This window comes from Peromyscus californicus, unplaced genomic scaffold (assembly GCF_007827085.1).
Source record: "Peromyscus californicus insignis strain IS unplaced genomic scaffold, ASM782708v3 Scaffold_3__1_contigs__length_106647218, whole genome shotgun sequence".
In the NCBI taxonomy this organism is placed as follows: domain Eukaryota; kingdom Metazoa; phylum Chordata; class Mammalia; order Rodentia; family Cricetidae; genus Peromyscus; species Peromyscus californicus.
In genome coordinates, this window is record NW_026294551.1 from 2,323,628 (window position 1) to 2,344,068 (window position 20,441).

The 20,441-nt window shown below is 50.2% G+C and overlaps 1 protein-coding gene across 3 annotated transcripts in view; it reads right to left on the minus strand.

Moving 5' to 3' along the window:
* Positions 1–20,441, minus strand: part of Rptor (regulatory associated protein of MTOR complex 1) — a 347,185-nt gene that overhangs the window by 41,901 nt on the left and 284,843 nt on the right. For all 3 annotated transcript variants that reach the window (XM_052755707.1, XM_052755706.1, XM_052755709.1), the window contains 5 exons: positions 17,236–17,376; positions 15,089–15,206; positions 14,121–14,261; positions 13,549–13,707; positions 1,949–2,067 (listed from right to left, as the gene is read on the minus strand). In XM_052755707.1, coding sequence (XP_052611667.1) covers positions 1,949–2,067; positions 13,549–13,707; positions 14,121–14,261; positions 15,089–15,206; positions 17,236–17,376 — 678 coding nt within the window. The remainder of the gene's footprint in view (positions 1–1,948; positions 2,068–13,548; positions 13,708–14,120; positions 14,262–15,088; positions 15,207–17,235; positions 17,377–20,441) is intronic.

Consider the following 20,441-nt stretch of genomic DNA (forward strand, 5'->3'; position numbering starts at 1 on the left):
TAACAAATACAAACTGTAATAATTGTTTAATTTTCTATTAAACAATAATTTTACTTATTTAAACAACTTATATTATTATTTATTTAAATAATAATTTAATTTAATTTTTACTAAACAATAAAACCTGCAGTTTTTCATTAGGCCAGTAACTGGTATTGGCAGACTGGGTGGGCTGTACACTGAAGGTGGGCATCTCTGCAATGGGTCATACATAATGAAGGAAGTAAGCTGAGCTGTGAAGCTCATAGTGGAAGGTGGAGCCAGGTTAGGAAGTGAGTGGGGCTAGATCTCCCTTGGAGGAGGCCGAGCCAGTCTGGACAGAACAAGTCAGGCTGCCCCAGGCTGGGCACGCTCAACACTTTGAGGATACCCATAAGTGTGACCTCATCTTGAATCTAAAACCCAGAATGCACTCTATGGTATTCACAGTGCTGCTTTCACAAAAAGATGGACAACTGCAGCCCTCTAAGGCTGGGCACAGAGAGGCTGTGACTATCCTGTGTGATCCAGCAGGAGCTGAAGCAGCTGAAGCAGCAGCAGCAGCTGTACTCAGTCAGACAATTTCAATCAGCTAAGGAGAAGACAGAACTAGACACACAGAACACATCTTCAGTCAAAGAGTGAGTACCAGTGACCAGGCCATCAGCTGCAGGAGGGGCTGCTCTGAGGACCCTGCTTGGCCTCCAGACCCCACTGGGAATAAACAATGACTGGAACAAGAAAGCCACAGATCCTGGTCCCTTTCCACCTAGTAAGTGACACTTGAGGACAACTCCCCAGTATGATGGGGTCAGCTGAGGGCTGAATACCAGGTAGGGTGATGTTTCCCTCTATGCTCCTTGCAACTTTTCTGCATGCTCAAAATTTTATGAAAAAGTTATAGAAATTTTCATTCATAATGAATGACTTCTAGTTTTCTCCACTTATGAAAGCTGAACTGTCTAACTTTAATAAACAATTAGAAAAACACCAATTGTTTTCAGAAACTGCCTGTACAGTGGCCAGTGATCCCTCTGATCCCTCAGAGATGGGAAACAACTATCCCAGCTTAAAGGGGCAAGTGGCTTCTAGCCAGTACCCACCTGCAGGGCAGAGAAGGGGAACCCAGGAGGAGCCCAGTGCTCTAAGTAAGGGTGAGAGAACCATCAAGATCCAGGGAGAGGTGGAGGGGAGAGGAGATGGGATTTGCAGGGTAGAGTACAGGGGATGAGGGTGTTTCCAAGGCTGCAGGGAAGGCCTCTTGAACCTCTGACACTCTTCAGTGAGTGGGATGAGTACCCACCCACAAGGCTGGGATAGGGAATGGGAAAGGATTAGGTCAGATCCCTAGAGCTCTTAAAATGGAATAGGAAGAAGCGATAATCCCCAAAGAAGACTAAGCTTTTCTACCTGAAGAATGAGAAGAACAAAAAACCCAAAACAAAAGAAGCAGCAGCAGCAAGTGAAAAAACAAGAGCAGCTAAGTCAAGTGGGAAGTGAAAACAACACAGAACACCAGCCAGCACAAAAGCCCAGCACTATCAATGTGGGTTCTGGAGATGGAGGAGAGGAAATCACTGCAGATCATATAGGCACAGAGACCATGAAAAACAATGGCAGCATTTACATCTGAAGCTACAATGCAAGCCAAGTTCAGGATAGACCATGAAGCTCTAAATTCCAAATGCTTGCTCAAAATTCTATCATCTACCTACCTACCTATCCACCCACCCACCCATCTATCTTCTGGTTTTTTGAGACAGGTTTTTTTTGTGTTGCCCTGCCTGTCCTAGAACTCAGCCTGCCTCTGCCTTCCAAATGCTGAGATTAAAGGCGTGTGCAACCACCACCAGCTTTATTTATTGTTTTAAGTTACAGTATAGGCCCAAATGTCCCTGGAGCTCCTTGTTTGAATATTCATGACAAGCAGAAATGTGAGAGCTTTACTGACAATTTCTCATACACATACCTTGTAAGCAATGCTGTTGAGGACTTTCATGGCCAAATCAGAAACATCTGGATAGGGATCAGCAGCTAGATGTAGCAAGACTCTCCAAATTTGAGTGTAAACACTATTAAAAGAAACTCCTAGGAAAGAGAAACAGGAGATATCTTAGTAGCAAGTAGCTCCCTGTGCATAAAACAGGCTTGTGAGGGAGCTTATTTTCTGAATACCCTATGCTGCTGGGAGGGAGAAGTTAGAGCTGGGTTACAGGAGCTTCCCGGTTTGCTGCTGTGATGGCTCAGCAGGCAAAGGGACGTTTGCCATCAAGTCTGATGATCTGAGTTCAATTCCCAGAACCCACATGGTGGAATGGAAAATTGACTTCCTCTGACTGTCACATGCATACCATGGTATACCTGTGCATGCAAGTGGTGGGTGGATAGGTAGGTACGGAGATGATAGAACACCCACACCCACACGATAAATGTTAAAATTCTAGCAGCAAACAGGCTTCATTTACACAGGTCTCGTCTTTCCCCCTTTTTTTGAAACAGGGACTCACTATGTAGATTAGGCTGGCTTTGAATTTATAGAGAGCCACCGGCCTCTGTCTTCCATGTGCTGGGATTAAAGGAATGTGCCACCATGTCTGGCAGGTTTTTATCTTTTGAGGATGGGTCTTTCTAAAGGAAAATGGCTAAAAACAGTCAGAGTTTGCATCTGGATAACATCGTTGGTTGAATAATACTACCCAGTTCCCATGCGTATTTCCTCTCATGTTTTAGGTTCCTAGATGACACCAAGGCCTTATGTGGGATGCAAACTTCTGTCCACAGCACACTCTACATGCAGTTTGCGCCCATGACTTGCGCTCCGGTTGTCCACTCCCTATGCTGGCACTGTTTTATCTAAGTCCCTAGGAAGTCACAAGGTGTATATGCTGTCATCACAGTCTTGTGCTGCAAAGACAGGCAAGACAGGGCCCTGGAGAACAGATACTTTAGTGTCAGGCATGAAGGGAAGGAAAGGCATGCTTGCCAAGGACCTTAGTGGAGGCTGCTCAATCCTATGTAATTCCTCAGTAATCGTAAAGACAGGCATTGCTCCTAGTGTGACAGAGAATGATGGCAAGGTCCAGTGAGTACTTATGCCCAGGCTCAAAGGAAAATATGTGAATGTACATGCTGGACCTTCAAGCCAGGCCACTCCAAGGGGATGATGCCCTAGGGAGATGCATAGTGCAGGTGGCTATTCAGAGGAGCAGGTCTGATCTCACAGCAGGAAAGTGGAGGGGGGAAGGCTCGTGGTATTAAGAGTATGTCTAAGATTCAGAGATGATGGAAAACACCAAACCTTTGGAGAAGCACAAATAAAACCTGAGATCCCTGCAAGGGGCAGCCAACCCAGAAACCTAAAGGGGGGAACGGGCAATAGGGTTCAGGACTGCTAGGTACGTAAGCCTGCTGAGAGCAGGGGCCACTGCATGCTAGGGAATGAGGTGACCTTAGAAGAGGACATCAATTGAGAAACGGCTGCTCAGAGTAAGAGGGGCTAAGAGTGGAGCTTGGTTTCCTTGCTTGACTGTTGGTATAGGGCAGAGTCAGCTTTATAGTGGAATGGATGGGAGATAGTCATAGACAATTCCATTCTGTATTCTGGGGTAAATCTGAACAGTCTGCTTGCTGCAAAGAATGTTCTTATTCAATACCAGCAAGAGAGATTCAAGGAAGATTTCAAACAAATCCTGCCCCCACGTCCCTTGCTTAGCCAACTCTACGAAGGAGTCTGAACGTAGACAGGCTGTTGGGACACAATGTCACTCAGCGAGCACTTTAGTAGAATGAGTTTCATGAATACAAAGTTCAAAGTCAGACTAATGAGGATTGGAATGAGGTGGACTGAGTGCGTGACTTTAACACAGGTGTGCATCCCTAATGATTGCTGGACCTACACCCATTTATCTATAGACGTGAGGTGAAGCCAATGTCCCTTCTATTAATCCTGGCTGTGTAGGGTGAAGCCTGAGCCATGGCAGTCATGTATATCCACTCACCAAGAGGTTGCAGAAGCCGAGAGGGCAGCCTCTCAGCTCCTGAATGCATGGTTTCCCTGCTTAGGTGACCAAAATGTTATTGCCTATCACTGAAGGCCTGAGTCTTAAGAAAGGCATTTAAAAAATATTTAATTTTTAAGATGGGTATGTGTGTTTGTGCCTGAGGGTATGTATGTGCACTATGTGCATGCAAGAGCCCACAGAGGTCAAAAGAGGCATCAGATCCCCTGGAACTAGATGTGGCTGACCTGCTGTGTGGTGTGGGTGCTGGGAATCAAACCCAGGTCTTCTGTAAGAGCAGTAAGCACTCTTAACCATTAAACTATGTCTTTAGCCTCTGAGACAGGCATCTCTTTAAAGTCATGACTTTGGAAACAGAATGTCCTACAATGGCACTGTGGGCATGGCACACACTCACAGACATGTACTTGGTGGTTCCTAAGACCTTCAGTACTGGCTCTGTTCACAGTTGTGGGTCCAAGAGGAGCCAGGTAGGCACATGTGCCAGGAGACCTAGGTCTGTGGTAACCCTGGATTTGGTGAAATGAAACAACACACAAGCCCACTCTGGCTTGGGCTGACAGTGGCAGGGATAATCCAACGAAAGCGGTCTGCTGACTCCATGCTCTCCTGCTCACTCCATTTTCTCACCTGCTCACTCCATGTTCTCCTGTTCACTCCATGTTCTCCTGCTCACTCCATGTTCTCCTGCTCACTCCATGCTCTCCTGCTCACTCCATTTTCTCACCTGCTCACTCCATGTTCTCCTGTTCACTCCATGCTCTCCTGCTCACTCCACGTTTTCCTGCTCACTCCACGTTCTCCTGCTCACTCCACGTTCTCCTGCTGACTCCATGTTCTCTCCTGCTCACTCCATGTTCTCTCCTGCTCACTCCATGTTCTCTCCTGCTCACTCCATGTTCTCCTGCTCACTCCATGTTCTCCTGCTCACTCCATGTTCTCCCCTGCTCACTCCATGTTCTCCCCTGCTCACTCCATGTTCTCTCCTGCTCACTCCATGTTCTCTCCTGCTCACTCAATGCTCTCCCCTGCTCACTCCATGCTCTCCTGCTCACTCCATGTTCCCCTGCTCACTCCATGCTCTCCTGCTCACTCCATGTTCTCCTGCTCACTCCATGTTCTCCTGCTCACTCCATGTTCTCCTGCTCACTCCATGTTCTCCTGCTCACTCCATGTTCTCCTGCTCATTCCATGTTCTCTCCTGCTCACTCCATGTTCTCCTGCTCATTCCATGTTCTCCCCTGCTCACTCCATGTTCTCTCCTGCTGACTCCATGTTCTTCTGCTCACTCCATGTTCTCTCCTGCTCACTCCATGTTCTCCTGCTCACTCCATGCTCTCCCCTGCTCACTCCATGTTCTCTCCTGCTCACTCCATGCTCTCTCCTGCTCACTCCATGTTCTCCTGCTCACTCCATGTTCTCTCCTGCTCACTCCATGTTCTCTCCTGCTCACTCCATGATCTCTCCTGCTCACTCCATGTTCTCTCCTGCTCACTCCATGTTCTCTCCTGCTCACTCCATGTTCTCCTGCTCACTCCATGCTCTCCTGCTCACTCCATGTTCTCTCCTGCTCACTCCATGCTCTCCTGCTCACTCCATGTTCTCTCCTGCTCACTCCATGCTCTCCTGCTCACTCCATGCTCTCCTGCTCACTCCATGTTCTCCTGCTCACTCCATGTTCTCTCATGCTCACTCCATGTTCTCTCCTGCTCACTCCATGTTCTCTCCTGTTCATTCCATGTTCTCTCCTGCTCACTCCATGTTCTCCTGCTCACTTCATGCTCTCCTGCTCACTCCATGTTCTCCTGCTCACTCCATGTTCTCTCCTGCTCACTCCATGTTCTCTCCTGCTCACTCCATGTTCTCTCCTGCTCACTCCATGTTCTCTCCTGCTCACTCCATGTTCTCCTGCTCACTCCATGTTCTCTCCTGCTCACTCCATGTTCTCTCCTGCTCACTCCATGCTCTCCTGCTCACTCCATGCTCTCCTGCTCACTCCATGTTCTCTCCTGCTCACTCCATGTTCTCTCCTGATCACTCGATGTTCTCTCCTGCTCATTCTATGTTCTCTCCTGCTCACTCCATGTTCTCCTGCTCACTCCATGCTCTCCTGCTCACTCCATGTTCTCTCCTGCTCACTCCATGTTCTCCTGCTCACTCCATGTTTTCCTGCTCACTCCATGTTCTCTCCTGCTCACTCCATGTTCTCCTGCTCACTCCATGTTCTCCTGCTCACTCCATGTTCTCTCCTGCTCATTCCATGTTCTCTCCTGCTCACTCCATGTTCTCCTGCTCACTCCATGCTCTCCTGCTCACTCCATGTTCTCTCCTGCTCACTCCATGTTCTCCTGCTCACTCCATGCTCTCCTGCTCACTCCATGTTCTGCTCACTCCATGTTCTCCTGCTCACTCCATGTTCTCCTGCTCACTCCATGCTCTCCCCTGCTCACTCCATGTTCTCCTGCTCACTCCATGTTCTCTCCTGCTCACTCCATGTTCTCCTGCTCACTCCATGTTCTCTCCTGCTCACTCCATGTTCTCTCCTGCTCACTCCATGTTCTCCTGCTCACTCCATGCTCTCCTGCTCACTCCATGTTCTCCCCTGCTCACTCCATGTTCTCTCCTGCTCACTCCATGTTCTCTCCTGCTCACTCCATGTTCTCCTGCTCACTCCATGTTCTCCTGCTCACTCCATGTTCTCTCCTGCTCACTCCATGTTCTCTCCTGCTCACTCCATGTTCTCCTGCTCACTCCATGTTCTCCTGCTCACTCCATGTTCTCTCCTGCTCACTCCATGTTCTCCTGCTCACTCCATGTGCTCTCCTGCTCACTCCATGTTCTCCTGCTCACTTCATGCTCTCTCCTGCTCACTCCATGTTCTCTCCAGCTCACTCCATGTTCTCCTGCTCACTCCATGCTCTCTCCTGCTCACTCCATGCTCTCCTGCTCACTCCATGTTCTCCTGCTCACTCCATGTTCTCCTGCTCACTCCATGTTCTCCTGCTCACTCCATGTTCTCTCCTGCTCACTCCATGTTCTCCTGCTCACTCCATGTTCTCTCCTGCTCACTCCATGTTCTCCTGCTCACTCCATGTTCTCTCCTGCTCACTCCATGCTCTCTCCTGCTCACTCCATGCTCTCCTGCTCACTCCATGTTCTCCTGCTCACTCCATGTTCTCTCCTGCTCACTCCATGTTCTCCTGCTCACTCCATGTTCTCTCCTGCTCACTCCATGTTCTCTCCTGCTCACTCCATGCTCTCCTGCTCACTCCATGTTCTCCCCTGCTCACTCCATGTTCTCTCCTGCTCACTCCATGCTCTCCCCTGCTCACTCCATGTTCTCTCCTGCTCACTCCATGTTCTCTCCTGCTCACTCCATGTTCTCTCCTGCTCACTCCATGTTCTCTCCTGCTCACTCCATGTTCTCTCCTGCTCACTCCATGTTCTCCTGCTCACTCCATGCTCTCCTGCTCACTCCATGCTCTCCTGCTCACTCCATGTTCTCTCCTGCTCACTCCATGTTCTCCTGCTCACTCCATGTTCTCCTGCTCACTCTATGTTCTCCTGTTCATTCCATGTTCTCTCCTGCTCACTCCATGTTCTCTCCTGCTCACTCCATGTTCTCTCCTGCTCACTCCATGTTCTCCCGCTCACTCCATGTTCTCTCCTGCTCACTCCATGCTCTCCTGCTCACTCCATGCTCTCCTGCTCACTCCATGTTCTCCCCTGCTCACTCCATGCTCTCCTGCTCACTCCATGTTCTCCTGCTCACTCCATGTTCTCTCCTGCTCACTCCATGTTCTCCCCTGCTGACTCCATGTTCTCCCCTGCTCACTCCATGTTCTCCTGCTCACTCCATGCTCTCCTGCTCACTCCATGTTCTCTCCTGCTCACTCCATGCTCTCCTGCTCACTCCATGTTCTCTCCTGCTCACTCCATGCTCTCCTGCTCACTCCATGTTCTCCTGCTCACTCCATGTTCTCCTGCTCACTCCATGCTCTCCTGCTCACTCCATGTTCTCCTGCTCACTCCATGTTCTCTCCTGCTCACTCCATGCTCTCCTGCTCACTCCATGCTCTCCTGCTCACTCCATGTTCTCCTGCTCACTCCATGTTCTCCTGCTCACTCCATGCTCTCCTGCTCACTCCATGTTCTCCCCTGCTCACTCCATGTTCTCCTGTTCACTCCATGTTCTCCTGTGGCTGCAGCTCAGAAGCAGCAGACCAACTTAACGACTTCAACTCCACAGTTCCAAAAGTGGGCTAGATTCATAACTAGAGTCCAAGAAAACTAGGATATCTCTGGGCAAATGTCCTCAGATCTGATTTCCAGCTCTGGGGTGTAGGGTTGTCAGGCATCAGCTGTATCTTTGTGCCTTTTTGAGAAGAGAAGAGGTGGCTCTGGGTGTACTCTAGAGACAGGTCCTCCATTGATGACATTCAAGAAGGTAAAGATGGCATGTGTTTTGCATGAAGCTTCACCCGAGACAAACAGGGACCTAGCCACCGCTGACAGCAAGTGCACACAGAGACGCCTCTACTGCTCTGAGGCTTCCTCCAGGAGAGTGACACATCGGAAGCAGCTTCCTGCAAAGCTTAGTTGCCATGAGACACTGAGCTGTAAAGGGATCGTGATGCTGATGGTAAACCTGGGTGACTCAGATGTCGGACCTTGTCACAGACTGGAGAAGGCGAAGAGAAGAAGTAACACTGGCGGGTGAGGGGCAGGGGCATGACAAATGAGGTTTCTACGTAGTCCATCTGCCAGTTTAATGTTCAAACATGCAGACACAGCTGGAGCTCCTGAACTGAACAGGGTAGGTAGGGCACAGGTGGGGTCCCGTCCCAGAGCTGTTGGCCTCATGTGCTGGGGTGACAGATGTAGACTCCTGTAGGGGGTTGTTTGGAACCAGGAACCCCACTGAACACTGCCAGAAAGGCTGAACAATGTGCAGGACACAGAGAAAGGGAGACACTGGTAGATACTACTGTTCAGTTTAAAACAACTGTTTCCATTACTGGGTTGTCTCTGTAGATCTTGACTTCCATGTAGTACTGTTCAGGACACAACAGAGAATACAAACAGCCTCTAAGTTTTACCACTGTCTGACTGTGATGGAGAGCACAATTTTCCCTAGTGGGAAGTAAGGCTGTGATCACAAATTGCCTCTTGACTTCACATCATCTCTTGGTTTGCCAGGAGTGACTTTCCCTGGCTCCTCACCAAATGGACTGCCCTGCTTTAACATCTGCTATCCCAAAGCACAACCTGCCACCCTCACACAGGGATCAGGGCCCATGGGAGCTGTGGTAAGGACACTGGGTCCTGCCTCAAAGCAGAGTAGGAGCTGGGCCTGTCCTACAGCTTGCCAATTGCTGATCTCTGGAAGGGCCAAGGATCTATTTTCATGTCTAGACTAGATGCAGTAACAGACCATGATGTTCTAGGACTGATTTTCAGGGCAATGGCCACAACTTTTCAAATAGCATATGATGAAGGGCATTCTCTTGGAGCTCTGCAGCTGTGTCTGAAACTCAGAGCTTGTTGGTGAGGGGGACTCACTGGACATGAGGCTGCAGTTTTGACCTGGGGCAGAGTGAGGTCAGGTCCTCTGATGATCTGGGAATGGCCAAGACTTCTGATGGTCTTTAGAAACACAGGTCCCAAAGCTAGAGTGGTGGTGGTGGTGGTGGTGTATGCGTGTGTCCCCTGCATTTGTCCTTTCTTGTGCCCCTTGCCCTGGTGCTTCAGAGTAAAGCCAGTGACATCTTCCCTCCTGAGTCTACACTGCTGGCCTTTGGAGGAGGTATGCTGACCCTCTGCTCTGGCCTCCCACCACCTGTGAGACTGCTGCCTCTAGTGACCCCTGGAATATCTGCATGGTCTTTCTAGTTGACCTGAGCTCAGCAGCCCTGTATGACCCACTAAGCTTTGGCTTTAACCAAGGCTTTTCTGGAGAGAAGAATCAAGTTTACAGGTTGTTGGATCTCTGTTCAGAACGTGTGCAACTCCTTTGGTCGCTTCACCCCACGGTGCTGGGGGCCAGAGCAGGGCCTGTGTGCTAGGTGAGCACTCTACACCGAGCTACACTCCCAGCACTTAACTTTCCCACCGAATACCTGCTGGATTTCTTTCAGTCAGGGCAGATATCAATGGACCCTCTACCTTTCCGTGCAAACACGTCACTGGATCACTGCTAAGGGCTGGGATGTGAAAGTCTCTTTGTGCTTCCTGACTCCTTGACAAGAGGGAAACAGGAAAACAAAAGGAAGAGCACAGGTGGCTAATGGCTGGCTGTCACCTTAATGCTGACTGGCTAGTACTCACAGGGGCCTGAGGGGTCTCGAGGGCAAGAGACAGCTCACTCTAGCTGCTGTTTTCTCCCTGGAGTCACTCCGCCTCCTGAATTCTGAGTGAAGTAGAGGCTTGGGATTTAAGCCTTGGCTCCATGGAAGTCTCCAGGCTTAGGCTCCAGAGCTGCTGGCTCTCACTAGAGCACACAAGAGCAAGGTTCTGGGTAGTACTGAGGGTGAGGGTGAGGGCAGCTCTGTGGTTCTGTTATTTCTCTGTCCTCACTTCAGCATCAGCTCTACCTTGGATCTGTTACCATGGTGATGCATTTTCAACATGCTATAAAATGTCACTGCTCAGCAAAGTTGTAAAAACCCTGGTCCTGTCCTCTGAGGCTCCCAGTGCCTTTGAAGTGAGACCATACCCCTTCCTCTCCAGACAGAAATTCTCTTGGTATTGAGTCTCGGGTGAAGGTGCAGGTGACAGGCAAGAAGGCAGAGTGTACACGTTGGCACTGCCCTCCCTCCTGGGGTTGGAGCTTTGGCAGGGACTACGGCATTTGTGGACAGAGTTCAAAATGGTGTGGGCCTGGGCTTCATGCACAGTGGGGATTACTGCCAAGGGGTAAGGAGGGTGCTGTACAGCTGGTCCACTGAGCTTGGACCATGGGCTGTCAGGCCCTCACCAGCTTCTATCTACTCTGCTGACCTCCTCCCACGGGTGTGCACCAGGAACACAGGGAACCAGTGGAAGGCTAGGACAGGCAAGGCTGCTCACTGTCTATACATTAGCAAGAAACAACTCTAAGGCCAGCAAGATTGCTCAGTCAGTACAAAGTGCGTCTGGTGTAAACCTGAGAAACTGAATTCAACCCCCAGAATCTACATCAAAGTGGAAGGAAAGGACTGACTCCATAAAGCTGACTGACTCTTACCTCCACAGGTGTGCCATGGCATGTAGACACCTGCCAACACATCATAAACATATTCAATAATTAATAATAATAATAATAATAATTTAAAGAAAAAAATAGCTCCTTAGGATAATAAAAATGGCAGCCACTGAGTCTTGATGCAGCTGAGTCTGGTGTACCACAGAAACAACAGAGATCCTTTGTCAAGCAGGGTCACTGATCTAGCAAGAGTTCTGAGGAAGGAGGCCCCAGAGAAGCAGACGTGGCATCACATCTCACAGGGGCTAGAGTTAGCCTGGGAAGCACACTGTAGAGCTGTCCAGCTGAGATCCTCACTGAGGGGAATCTCCAACTCCAGACTGGACTTTCCAGGAAGTGCGGCCTGAGCTGGCACGCCAGAACTTCCCAGGGTTCACAGACAGGTGCATGGTGCGGTGCTGAGATCAAAGGCACATGCCTGGCATAGGCAAAGAGAAGCCCAGGAAAAGTAAAGGGTGACTAGTTGATCTATGAGGTCATCAGGCCATGACTGACTGAGAACAAGAGGAGGGCTTAAGTCAAGATCCACATATGAGGTGAGTGGAGATCCGTTCTCCCTCTGCCCCAGGCCCTGCTGTATCAGGTGACCGCAGAGCCAGACAGCAGGCCACCACAGGGAGCACTTTGATGAAGCAGAGCTGAGAGGGAAGCAGGATAGAGCATCTGGAAGGGAGATACTTTTGTGAGAACAGGTGTAAATGTGTGCTCTAGGTTGCCATGGTTTTGAAAACCTCTTTTGCAATATTCAGAGAAAGGGGCTAAAGAGATTGCTATTCTTCGGTTGAAATGAAAGAAGAAATTGGCTTTAAACAGGCAAGTGTTGCCAGTAATGGGATTCTGCAAGTTATGAATCTTAAACACTACGTAAGCTCTGAGGTCTCCATGCAGATGTGTGCACCACCACGCTGCACACGGAGAAGGCTAGCAGGAAGGAAAGTTGCTGTTTTCTTTTCCTTCCTAAACTCTACTCACTTTGAAACTTTCCCCCTCAAATTTTTTTTTTCTTATATGTGTATGGGTGTCATGCCCGAATGTATATCTGTGTACCATGGGTGTGCCTGGTACCTGTAGTGGCCAGAAGAGGGTATTAGATCCCCTGGAACTGGAGCCACCGTGTGGGTGCTGGGAATCGAACCCAGGTCCTCTGCAAGAGCAGCCAGTGCTCTTAACTGCTCAGGCATCTCTCTAGCTGCACCCCCATGTAATTTTCCAAGATTTGAATGGTATACAGATCACACACACACACACACACCACACACACACACACACACAGCAGTGCGAGAAGATGTCACCACACAGATACTAACTTCTGAGAGGGTAGGTAGGGGAGGGTAAAGCAGACACACCTGGGCTCCTCTATAAGGAGCTGCTCTGCACCATCTGCTGTGGCCCCTAACAAAACATGATTCCTTCACCCTTCCATCTCCAAGATCAAAACTGAAGGCAAAGCTGGGATTCACTTATCAGAGCAAGAAGCAGGCTGAGCTGGCCCTGTGACAAGGTCCTGGCTCCTAGCACTTGAGCCTAAGGAAGATTCCAGGGCCCCAGGCTACACTGTGCATGTCACATATGGTCTCACCAAGATGAACTACAAGAGACGTGTTGTCTGTTTAGGGTTTACAATTCAATTCCACAGTCTGAGAACGAGCACAGGTGCACAGCAAGAAAACGCAGGAGCTAATTCTCATTTCCTGTTCTATGTCAGTAAAGTCCAGGGGTCACCACTCACGGCAGAATAAGAGAGAATACTGGCCATTAAACCCCAATTTCTAGGCAATGCAGAGTCAAGCTGCTAGGCTTGGAGTTTCAGCAATTGGGCATTGAAGGCCCTTTACGGTGAGTGACACTTTCTGCCTTGACCTCCCACTGCTTACTGTGGGGCTCCTTTGGGCACTAGGGGCAGCGAACAGCACCCCTGCTTTGCCCACCAGAAACCTGGTACAACCCACTTCACCCTTTGTTGTGATAAGCAGGCTGTCTTAGCTGAGAGCCACTGCTCCACACTGCCAGGGCCTAGCACACACGAAGAATGCAAAGAAAGACAGATGGACTCATCTGGCAGCCTTCCTGCCCAACAGAGCCAGCAAGCTCACATATCCCTGGACCAGCCTGCACAGTACCATCCCATTGCAAAATGTTCTCCTCACTTCTTCAAGCTCCAGTTAATTCCTATTCTTTTGCTTGCAATGGAGACCGTTCTGGCTCATTTGTCTGACCAAATGAAGACGTGTGCTATTTTGGGGCAGAGCAAACCTGGGCAGGGGACGACACGCAGGCAGCAGAAAGAAGGACGAGCAGGGGGCTCACCTATGAGGGAATTGAGTGCCGAGTAGGAGCTCACACGCCGCATCTTGTCGATGGTCTCAAAGGACAGGATGTACTCTTCATTCTCAGGGCTTCCCAAGGTGCTGCTGGCGCTACTGCTGGTGCTGAGGTTCCCAGGGGAGAAGGCCACTGAGCTGCCCGCTGGCCAGAATATGACAGGCAGGAGGTCAGGGTCTTACTGTTAATGGCCTATCTGACTAAAACGTGAGCTTTCTTCACACTGGGCACATGCATACACGCACGCGCATACTAATGGACATGTGTGTGCACAAACTGGTGAACCCCTTTTCCTGGAACAGATCCTCAACAGTCAAGCCCTGGCCTGACTATAAAAGGTCTATATTGTGACCCTGACTGATCTGGGTGCTGAACCAGGTCTTTGCTATACCCATGTCTGGAAGGAAGATTCTGATTCAGGAACAGTTGGCCAGGATATCAGGGCCCATGTTCTGGAGGGCAGGCAGGGTCAATAGGCACAATAGCATTTTAGAGAAATGCCTCATAAAGAACATGCTGAACCTTCCCATCCCAAATATTGGTTTCTGGCATCTTACATTCTTCTGTCAAGCTCAGATTCTGCAAGGATTTGTTCAGGTTCCTAGCTGTGGTGACAGCTCGGATGTTCCCATAGGAGCTCACTGAACGGAGTCTGGGGGTGCACGGGCTGTCTCGAACTGGGGTCAAGCTCCCCCCCTCTAGGAAAGAGGGAGAAAGGAAAGAGTTAGCAAAGGGTTTCAGGACAGGGGCATGTGGATGCCTGCAGTCATGGCAACAGGAACAGTTGGTGTCATGGGACAAGACTGAGCAAAGAAGGGCCTTCATGTCACCGACCTGATGTGAGTGCGGGACTCAGTGGGACAAAGGTACTATTTGTAGCCATGTGGGTATTAAATCACAAGACAGCATGGACCAGAAGGGCAATAATAGCTCTGAGGCCCTTCCAGGTATTTGGTGGCATAGGCAGCAACACAGTGATGCCCAGGACCCTGGGCCCAGAAGGAGCCCCAGCCTGCTGGCAGCTGCCCCTCATCTTACTGGCTGTTTGTACCCAGCAAGCTCAGGCTTCATTTCCTTTCCCAAAGGCTGAGAGGAGGAAAGCTTTGCTGCTGACCACGAGTCTCTACTGAGATCTGGAGGGAGGGTGGTGAAATAGGAACGTGGCAGATGACTGTTCTCCAGCGAAAAGGACAAATGTGAGATGAGGCGCTTCCTAACATGACTCATGGAAACATGAAGCCAACAACAATGTGGTTCAATTACTCATCACAGGAAGACGGCTAATGTTCTTTTCAGCATGCCCCACTGCAGAAGTTGCCATCTTTCAAGATGTCCCCAAATCTGAATTCCAAGAACGGTAAGAAGGGAAAGACTAAGAGGGCCAAGCACGGCCCTCTTCCCACACTCGTGTTCTTCTGAAGGCCTGAGACAATGGAAGTCCAGGTACTACCCAAAGTGTGTCAGAAAGCCATGCTCAGGTGAAGGCCAGGAAGGAGGGCCTGGGCTCCCTCCCTGTGTGCTATACCTGTGGCTGCAGGAGAAGGCAAGGGGTAGTTCTTTTCCTCTTCCATGAACTGCAGGGCCACAGTGCAGAAATTGCTCTCATATTGAACTACAAGGTGACTCAGAGCCACCACCAGCTCCTGTTGAAAGGAAGAAGGGATAATTATGTCTATGGAGGCAGGAAACAGACTGGACAGCCGGTCTGCAAGCTAATTGATGCCTAACATGACTCTAGGAAACCAAGCGTCAGAGCAAGGCTCATGCAGCCTCACAACCCAGGAGAGGCAAGTCCAGAGGAAGCTTGGGGCTGTAAAGGCAGCAGGCCAGTGGCTCTTGAATGTTGTCCCCAGCTGCCAGGCACACTTGACTTAGTCTGTTCACTCACTGCTAGGCAGGAATTATCAATCCAAGACTTTCTGAAGCCACAATGTGAATCCCACACCCCTGGATTAATTAGGCTTGTGACCCTGGCCAAAACTGCCTTTTTTGATCCCACTCTAGGGACCGGTGGGCACGGTTGACAAGCTGAAGCATTCTTTACAGTGAGCAAGAAGCTTTCTCAGCTATAGTAGGTTCCAGACCCTGTGAGGGAATGAGAAAAGTCCTTGAATTAAAACACGACGGCTAGGCCTAAGGGCCCGAGTCAGAGAAGCCAGGATTTACATGTAGTTTATGATAGTTTAGCACCACAACTTAAATGCTTGGGGACAGAGTCAAAAGGAAACGAGATGGAATACAGACTTGTGGACACGAGCACTGCTCTCTGTGGAGAACCGGGGTCTGCCGGAGAGACCCTGGTGTGCTATAGGAAGCCAGGCCTGAGGCTGCCTGCCCTGCCCTGCCCTGCCCTGATTAGTGGGCTGTAAACAGGTGCTGCCAGGCTTCCCTGGGTGTTGTCTCTCACCTTAACTGCCTACACTTCTTTGCTCCCCCCATTTATCCTAGCTCCAGGCTGCTTTTTCCAATGGCTCACTGTAACTTTGTATGCTCTCCAAACCTCGAGCTCACCATGAAATGTGATGTTGAGCTGCTCTGCATTCAGACCTGCTACAGCTTCCCAACTGTGCCCAGGGACCCATAGGTCATGTTGCTCAGGCTAGAGGCTTCGCATTGGTCTCTACCGACCCCTTCCACATCATCAGATGCTGAGGCCGGCTAGACCAAGTGAGAGCCTACTGAGTCTTCACAGATACTGTCAACCTGAGGCTCGTGGCTCCCTGAAGCTCCCTGACTCATCACCATGGAGCCGATCCTCTTTACCCGTGCAAGGGATGTTTCCTAGACAGACCTCACAAGCTGGTACCCATGGGTCCTCTGGAGAAGAAGAATCTGTACCTTTCTCCAGAAAGTTCATACTCCCCCTTCACTCCATACAACATGGAAGAAGCTGGTGTTACCCTTGATGGTTAATTCAGACCCAGGCCTCAGCACTGGCTCACAGAAGGCCATCAAGGGTGAACATGCCACTTAAGGAAAGGTCAGGAGCACAACTCACACCTGGTCCACCTCACTACGCCAGGTGGATCTCTGAGTTTGAGGCCAGCCTGGTCTACAGAGTGAGTTCTAGGACATCCAGGGTTACACAGAGAAATCCTGTCTCAAACAACAACAACAACAACAACAACAAACCAAAAAGAAAACAAAAGAAATGCTGAGCAAGAAGCCCAGTGGCTTTCCGTGACAGCACAGGCACCCATTGTCAGCACGGGCAGTTTGCTTGACTGTCCATCTCATATCTATTTCTGCTTTAGGAGCAGCTTCCATGTTCACCAGGTCCATCAGGAAACCAGAGCGTTTCCCTCAAAGGCTCTTGTTGGCTGGGGAGGATGTGGAACATCTTTTTATGGAGTATGAACCTTTGGGAGCAAAGGAGTAAGGCTCTGCTGTAGGCAAGTGAGAGTGGAAGGAGGGGACATACTGCACAGATGGGTCGCTGTTCTTTAGAGAGGTGGTGCCATGTGCCTAGGTGGGCAGAGGCTGCTGGGTTAGCACCGTGACAGACCTGGCCAGCTCAGTGCCTTCAGGTGAGCAGACACGAGCAACAAAGACACTCTGAAAAGAGTTGGGCAGACATTGAAGACCAAATAACGCACACGGGGGATGTGAGGCCCTCTGGGCTGGCTCAGCTCGTAGGCCTCTGCTTCCGATATTGAGCTGGCACCCACATACCTTTCGGACCATGGGACTCCCGTCATTGATCAGCTGGGCCAGCATCATGGCCACATTGTGGTCGATGGTGGTAGAGTGGTCGGTCCTCTCAGCAGAGTTTCCCACAAAGGTGCCAAGGGCAAACACAGCTGCACATCGAACCTGCAGGGCAGGAGACAGGCAATCAGTGTCACACCCACGGCTGGCGTGTCTGCCATCTGCATTCTGCCCAGGCTGTCTGCAAGTTAATTCAATTCAGTTCACAGAAGTTCAGCTCAATTCAATTTCACAAACACTTACTGTACGATGCTCCAGGCCCAGAGCTACACTGGTATTGATAAGCAGAAAGGGTGTGTGTGGGAAGTTCAGGAGCCAAAGGCGGAGGCAGCATAGCCCCAGTTCAGGGATGACCAGGCTGTGGAGGAGGGAACAGTTTCTTCTACAGTGTGTAGACTGGCTTGTACAGTGGACTTTTGATTACAGAGTTGAAGGAGACAAAGGTGTTCTGGAGAAGACTGGCCCAGAGCTGATCTGGGGGAAGGTGGACTGGACTAAGCCATAGAGGAAGGTTGTGGCAAGTGGAGAAGGTGTGGCCCGTTCTGAGACAGAAGCTAAATGGAAACCAGAAAGGGTAAAGTCCTAGGGTACAGTGGCAGTGAGAAAAACAGTACTGGGCTGGCCATGGTACCCAGGGGCCTCAGCTCAGCTTAGCCCCAAGGCCATGCGACCTTGGGAAAAGAAGCTAACATTGGAGAGTCAGTGTCCTCCTCTCTGTGATGAGCAACGTGAAGCATCCTGCACAGGGCTGGAGAAGACAGTGTGCAACAATCCCGGACTACCCACAAGTGAGAGATGGCTGTGGAGCAGTCAGTGATATGAAACAGTGAGTAAGGTCAGAGGCCTGCCAGAAAGTGCAGGCTGATTTAGAGTAGGAAGGCATGTGGCTCTCAGGCCCCACCCAGGCTATGAGCCACTGCCACCCAGAGAGCCACACACAGGGCTCCAGAGATAGGCATGGCTGCTTTAAGCTTGTGTACCCTAAACTCCTTCAGTCTGCATTATGACTCACCCAGATAGTGGCTGAGTCTCAGAGGAACCAAGCCTCGAGGACAGAGAAAAGCAAGCTTATCTTCCAGTTAGGAAAAACTCACTAGACTATTTCAATGCAGACTTGTGTGGACATGAAGAACTGCCTTGTGTCTTGTGGCCTGGTGATACTGGTTTGTTCAAAGGTTTCTCATGGATGCCTGTCAGCAGTTATGAAGGTGCTGGGTGGCTGGAGGTGGTGTTGGTGGATCACATGGTCAATGCTGCTCTCTGTGACTGCATTCCTAGGGCTGTCCCCAAAAGAACCATATTCTTTTGCTGGGATATCCAGATGTGGAGTTCCCTTGGCAGGGCAAGTGGCTGTCTCTAGTGGGCAGATGAGGCAGAACTTGGGCCTGAGTGGGTAACATATCTTAAAGACACAGAATGGGGCCTCCTGCTGTAGTATGGGTGCCCTCCCTGGACAATTTCAAGATTTCTTGGCAAGTTCATTTTAGGCTTTTCTGCAAAGAAATATTCCGCCTCTTGGGGTAACTACAGAGGCTACCCACTACACCTAACTTTCTCAGGGTTCTCCAAGGCCGCAAGAAAGATGGGCACTGACTTGTCCCTGGCATGTCTGGGGACAGATGGCACTGATTTCTCAAGAATTTAGCCAAAATCTGACGTGATATATACTCAGGCGATTCAGAATCGCCCTTTAAGCTATAGCCAGGACTGTACTGTCCACCTAGTGGACAATGGCTCATAGCTGCTTGGACCCTTGGCTTATTAACAAATACACAGTGATCATTTCTAAAATGATAGCAGGGTCCCCACTCCCACTGAGACTCAAACACTCTATAACTGGGTCTCCCTGCTACAAAAGACAGTTTTGTCCCCTGTGTGTGAAGTGTTCTAGTGACCCGGAATGATGTCTGAGCCTCCAATGTCCCACCCTCCCAGAATGAACAAAGTACCCAGGCCTGCCACAGACAACAACACACACCTGTGCTTTCAGGTCAGAAACACACAGGACACGGGAGGCAACATGCCACATGCATCAGCAACTCAGGGAAAAGAACCAGATGCTCAGCTCTGTAATTAGCAGGAGGCAAGCCAGAGGGAAGTTCTAGATCAGACACGCCTCACCCCAAAGACTTCCCCCACCACCACTTGCTGCCTTTAGCCACCTTCTCCTCGCCACTCTGCATGTCATCAGAGCCTCATTGCTTCCTTCTCTCTCCACTTTCTTAGCTGAGAAGCCAAGGCCCTGACAAGGCCCCCATAGTTCCAAGCAATACTTCTGATGGCATAGCTGCCTGCTGTGGGTGTCTCTTCTCCTTCAGCAGAGTGAAGCCCCCATTATGGTCCACACTCTATTCGTGTCACTGGGCTAGTCATATTAAAACTATAAATGGGTACAGCAGAAGTTCCAAGAGTCTCAAGTCACTCTGTGGGATGGTCCATGTCCACTGTGGTCTCCCTGATGTGTGACAGAAGTGAGTGGACTGCAATGATCTCACAGTTGTGTGCTGGAAGACAACATGTTTGGCTCACGGGCAGATGGATTAACAAGCAGTTGTATTCAGCCTTCCCTTGAAGACTCTGCTTGGTTTTCTACCCACTGAATGTGAAGCCTTGTTCAGAGTGATAAAACCTGGGTGTTCACCCAGCCTGTTCCAAAGGCAGGAGACATAATGAGCTCAACTTGCTCTCCTGAGCTGGCGACGTCCTTCTAAACCACGCTCATGCTTTAGGGCTGCACTTGTTCCTCCCATCTCAGATACTGCTCTCCATGTTCGGGGCATAGTACCATTTTTATAGTTTCTGTTGTGTTTGAGCCTACAGATGACTTGAGCTGAGCGGTTCCCAGGGACCCAGCTGACCCCAGGCGAGGAATAGTTGTGCTCCCTCTTGATTACCTCCAATACTGGTGACTGTGGGTCTGGGAGGCTCAGAACAACTCGTGGCCATCTCTGTTAGCTCCATGGGCCTGCCTCTGCTGGCCTTGACCTCCCCGTCCTTATCCTAGCTTTTCTGCTCCTTACTATCTCAAAATCATGTTCTCTGGGACCCTTATAGGCTCTAAGCTGACTCAGCAGGCAAGGACGTATGTGGGTGCTCACTGGGGTTAGAGTCCATCTCTCCCCCAGGTTGCCAGAACACGCTGGACACGGGACTGGCAGCAAATGGCCTCG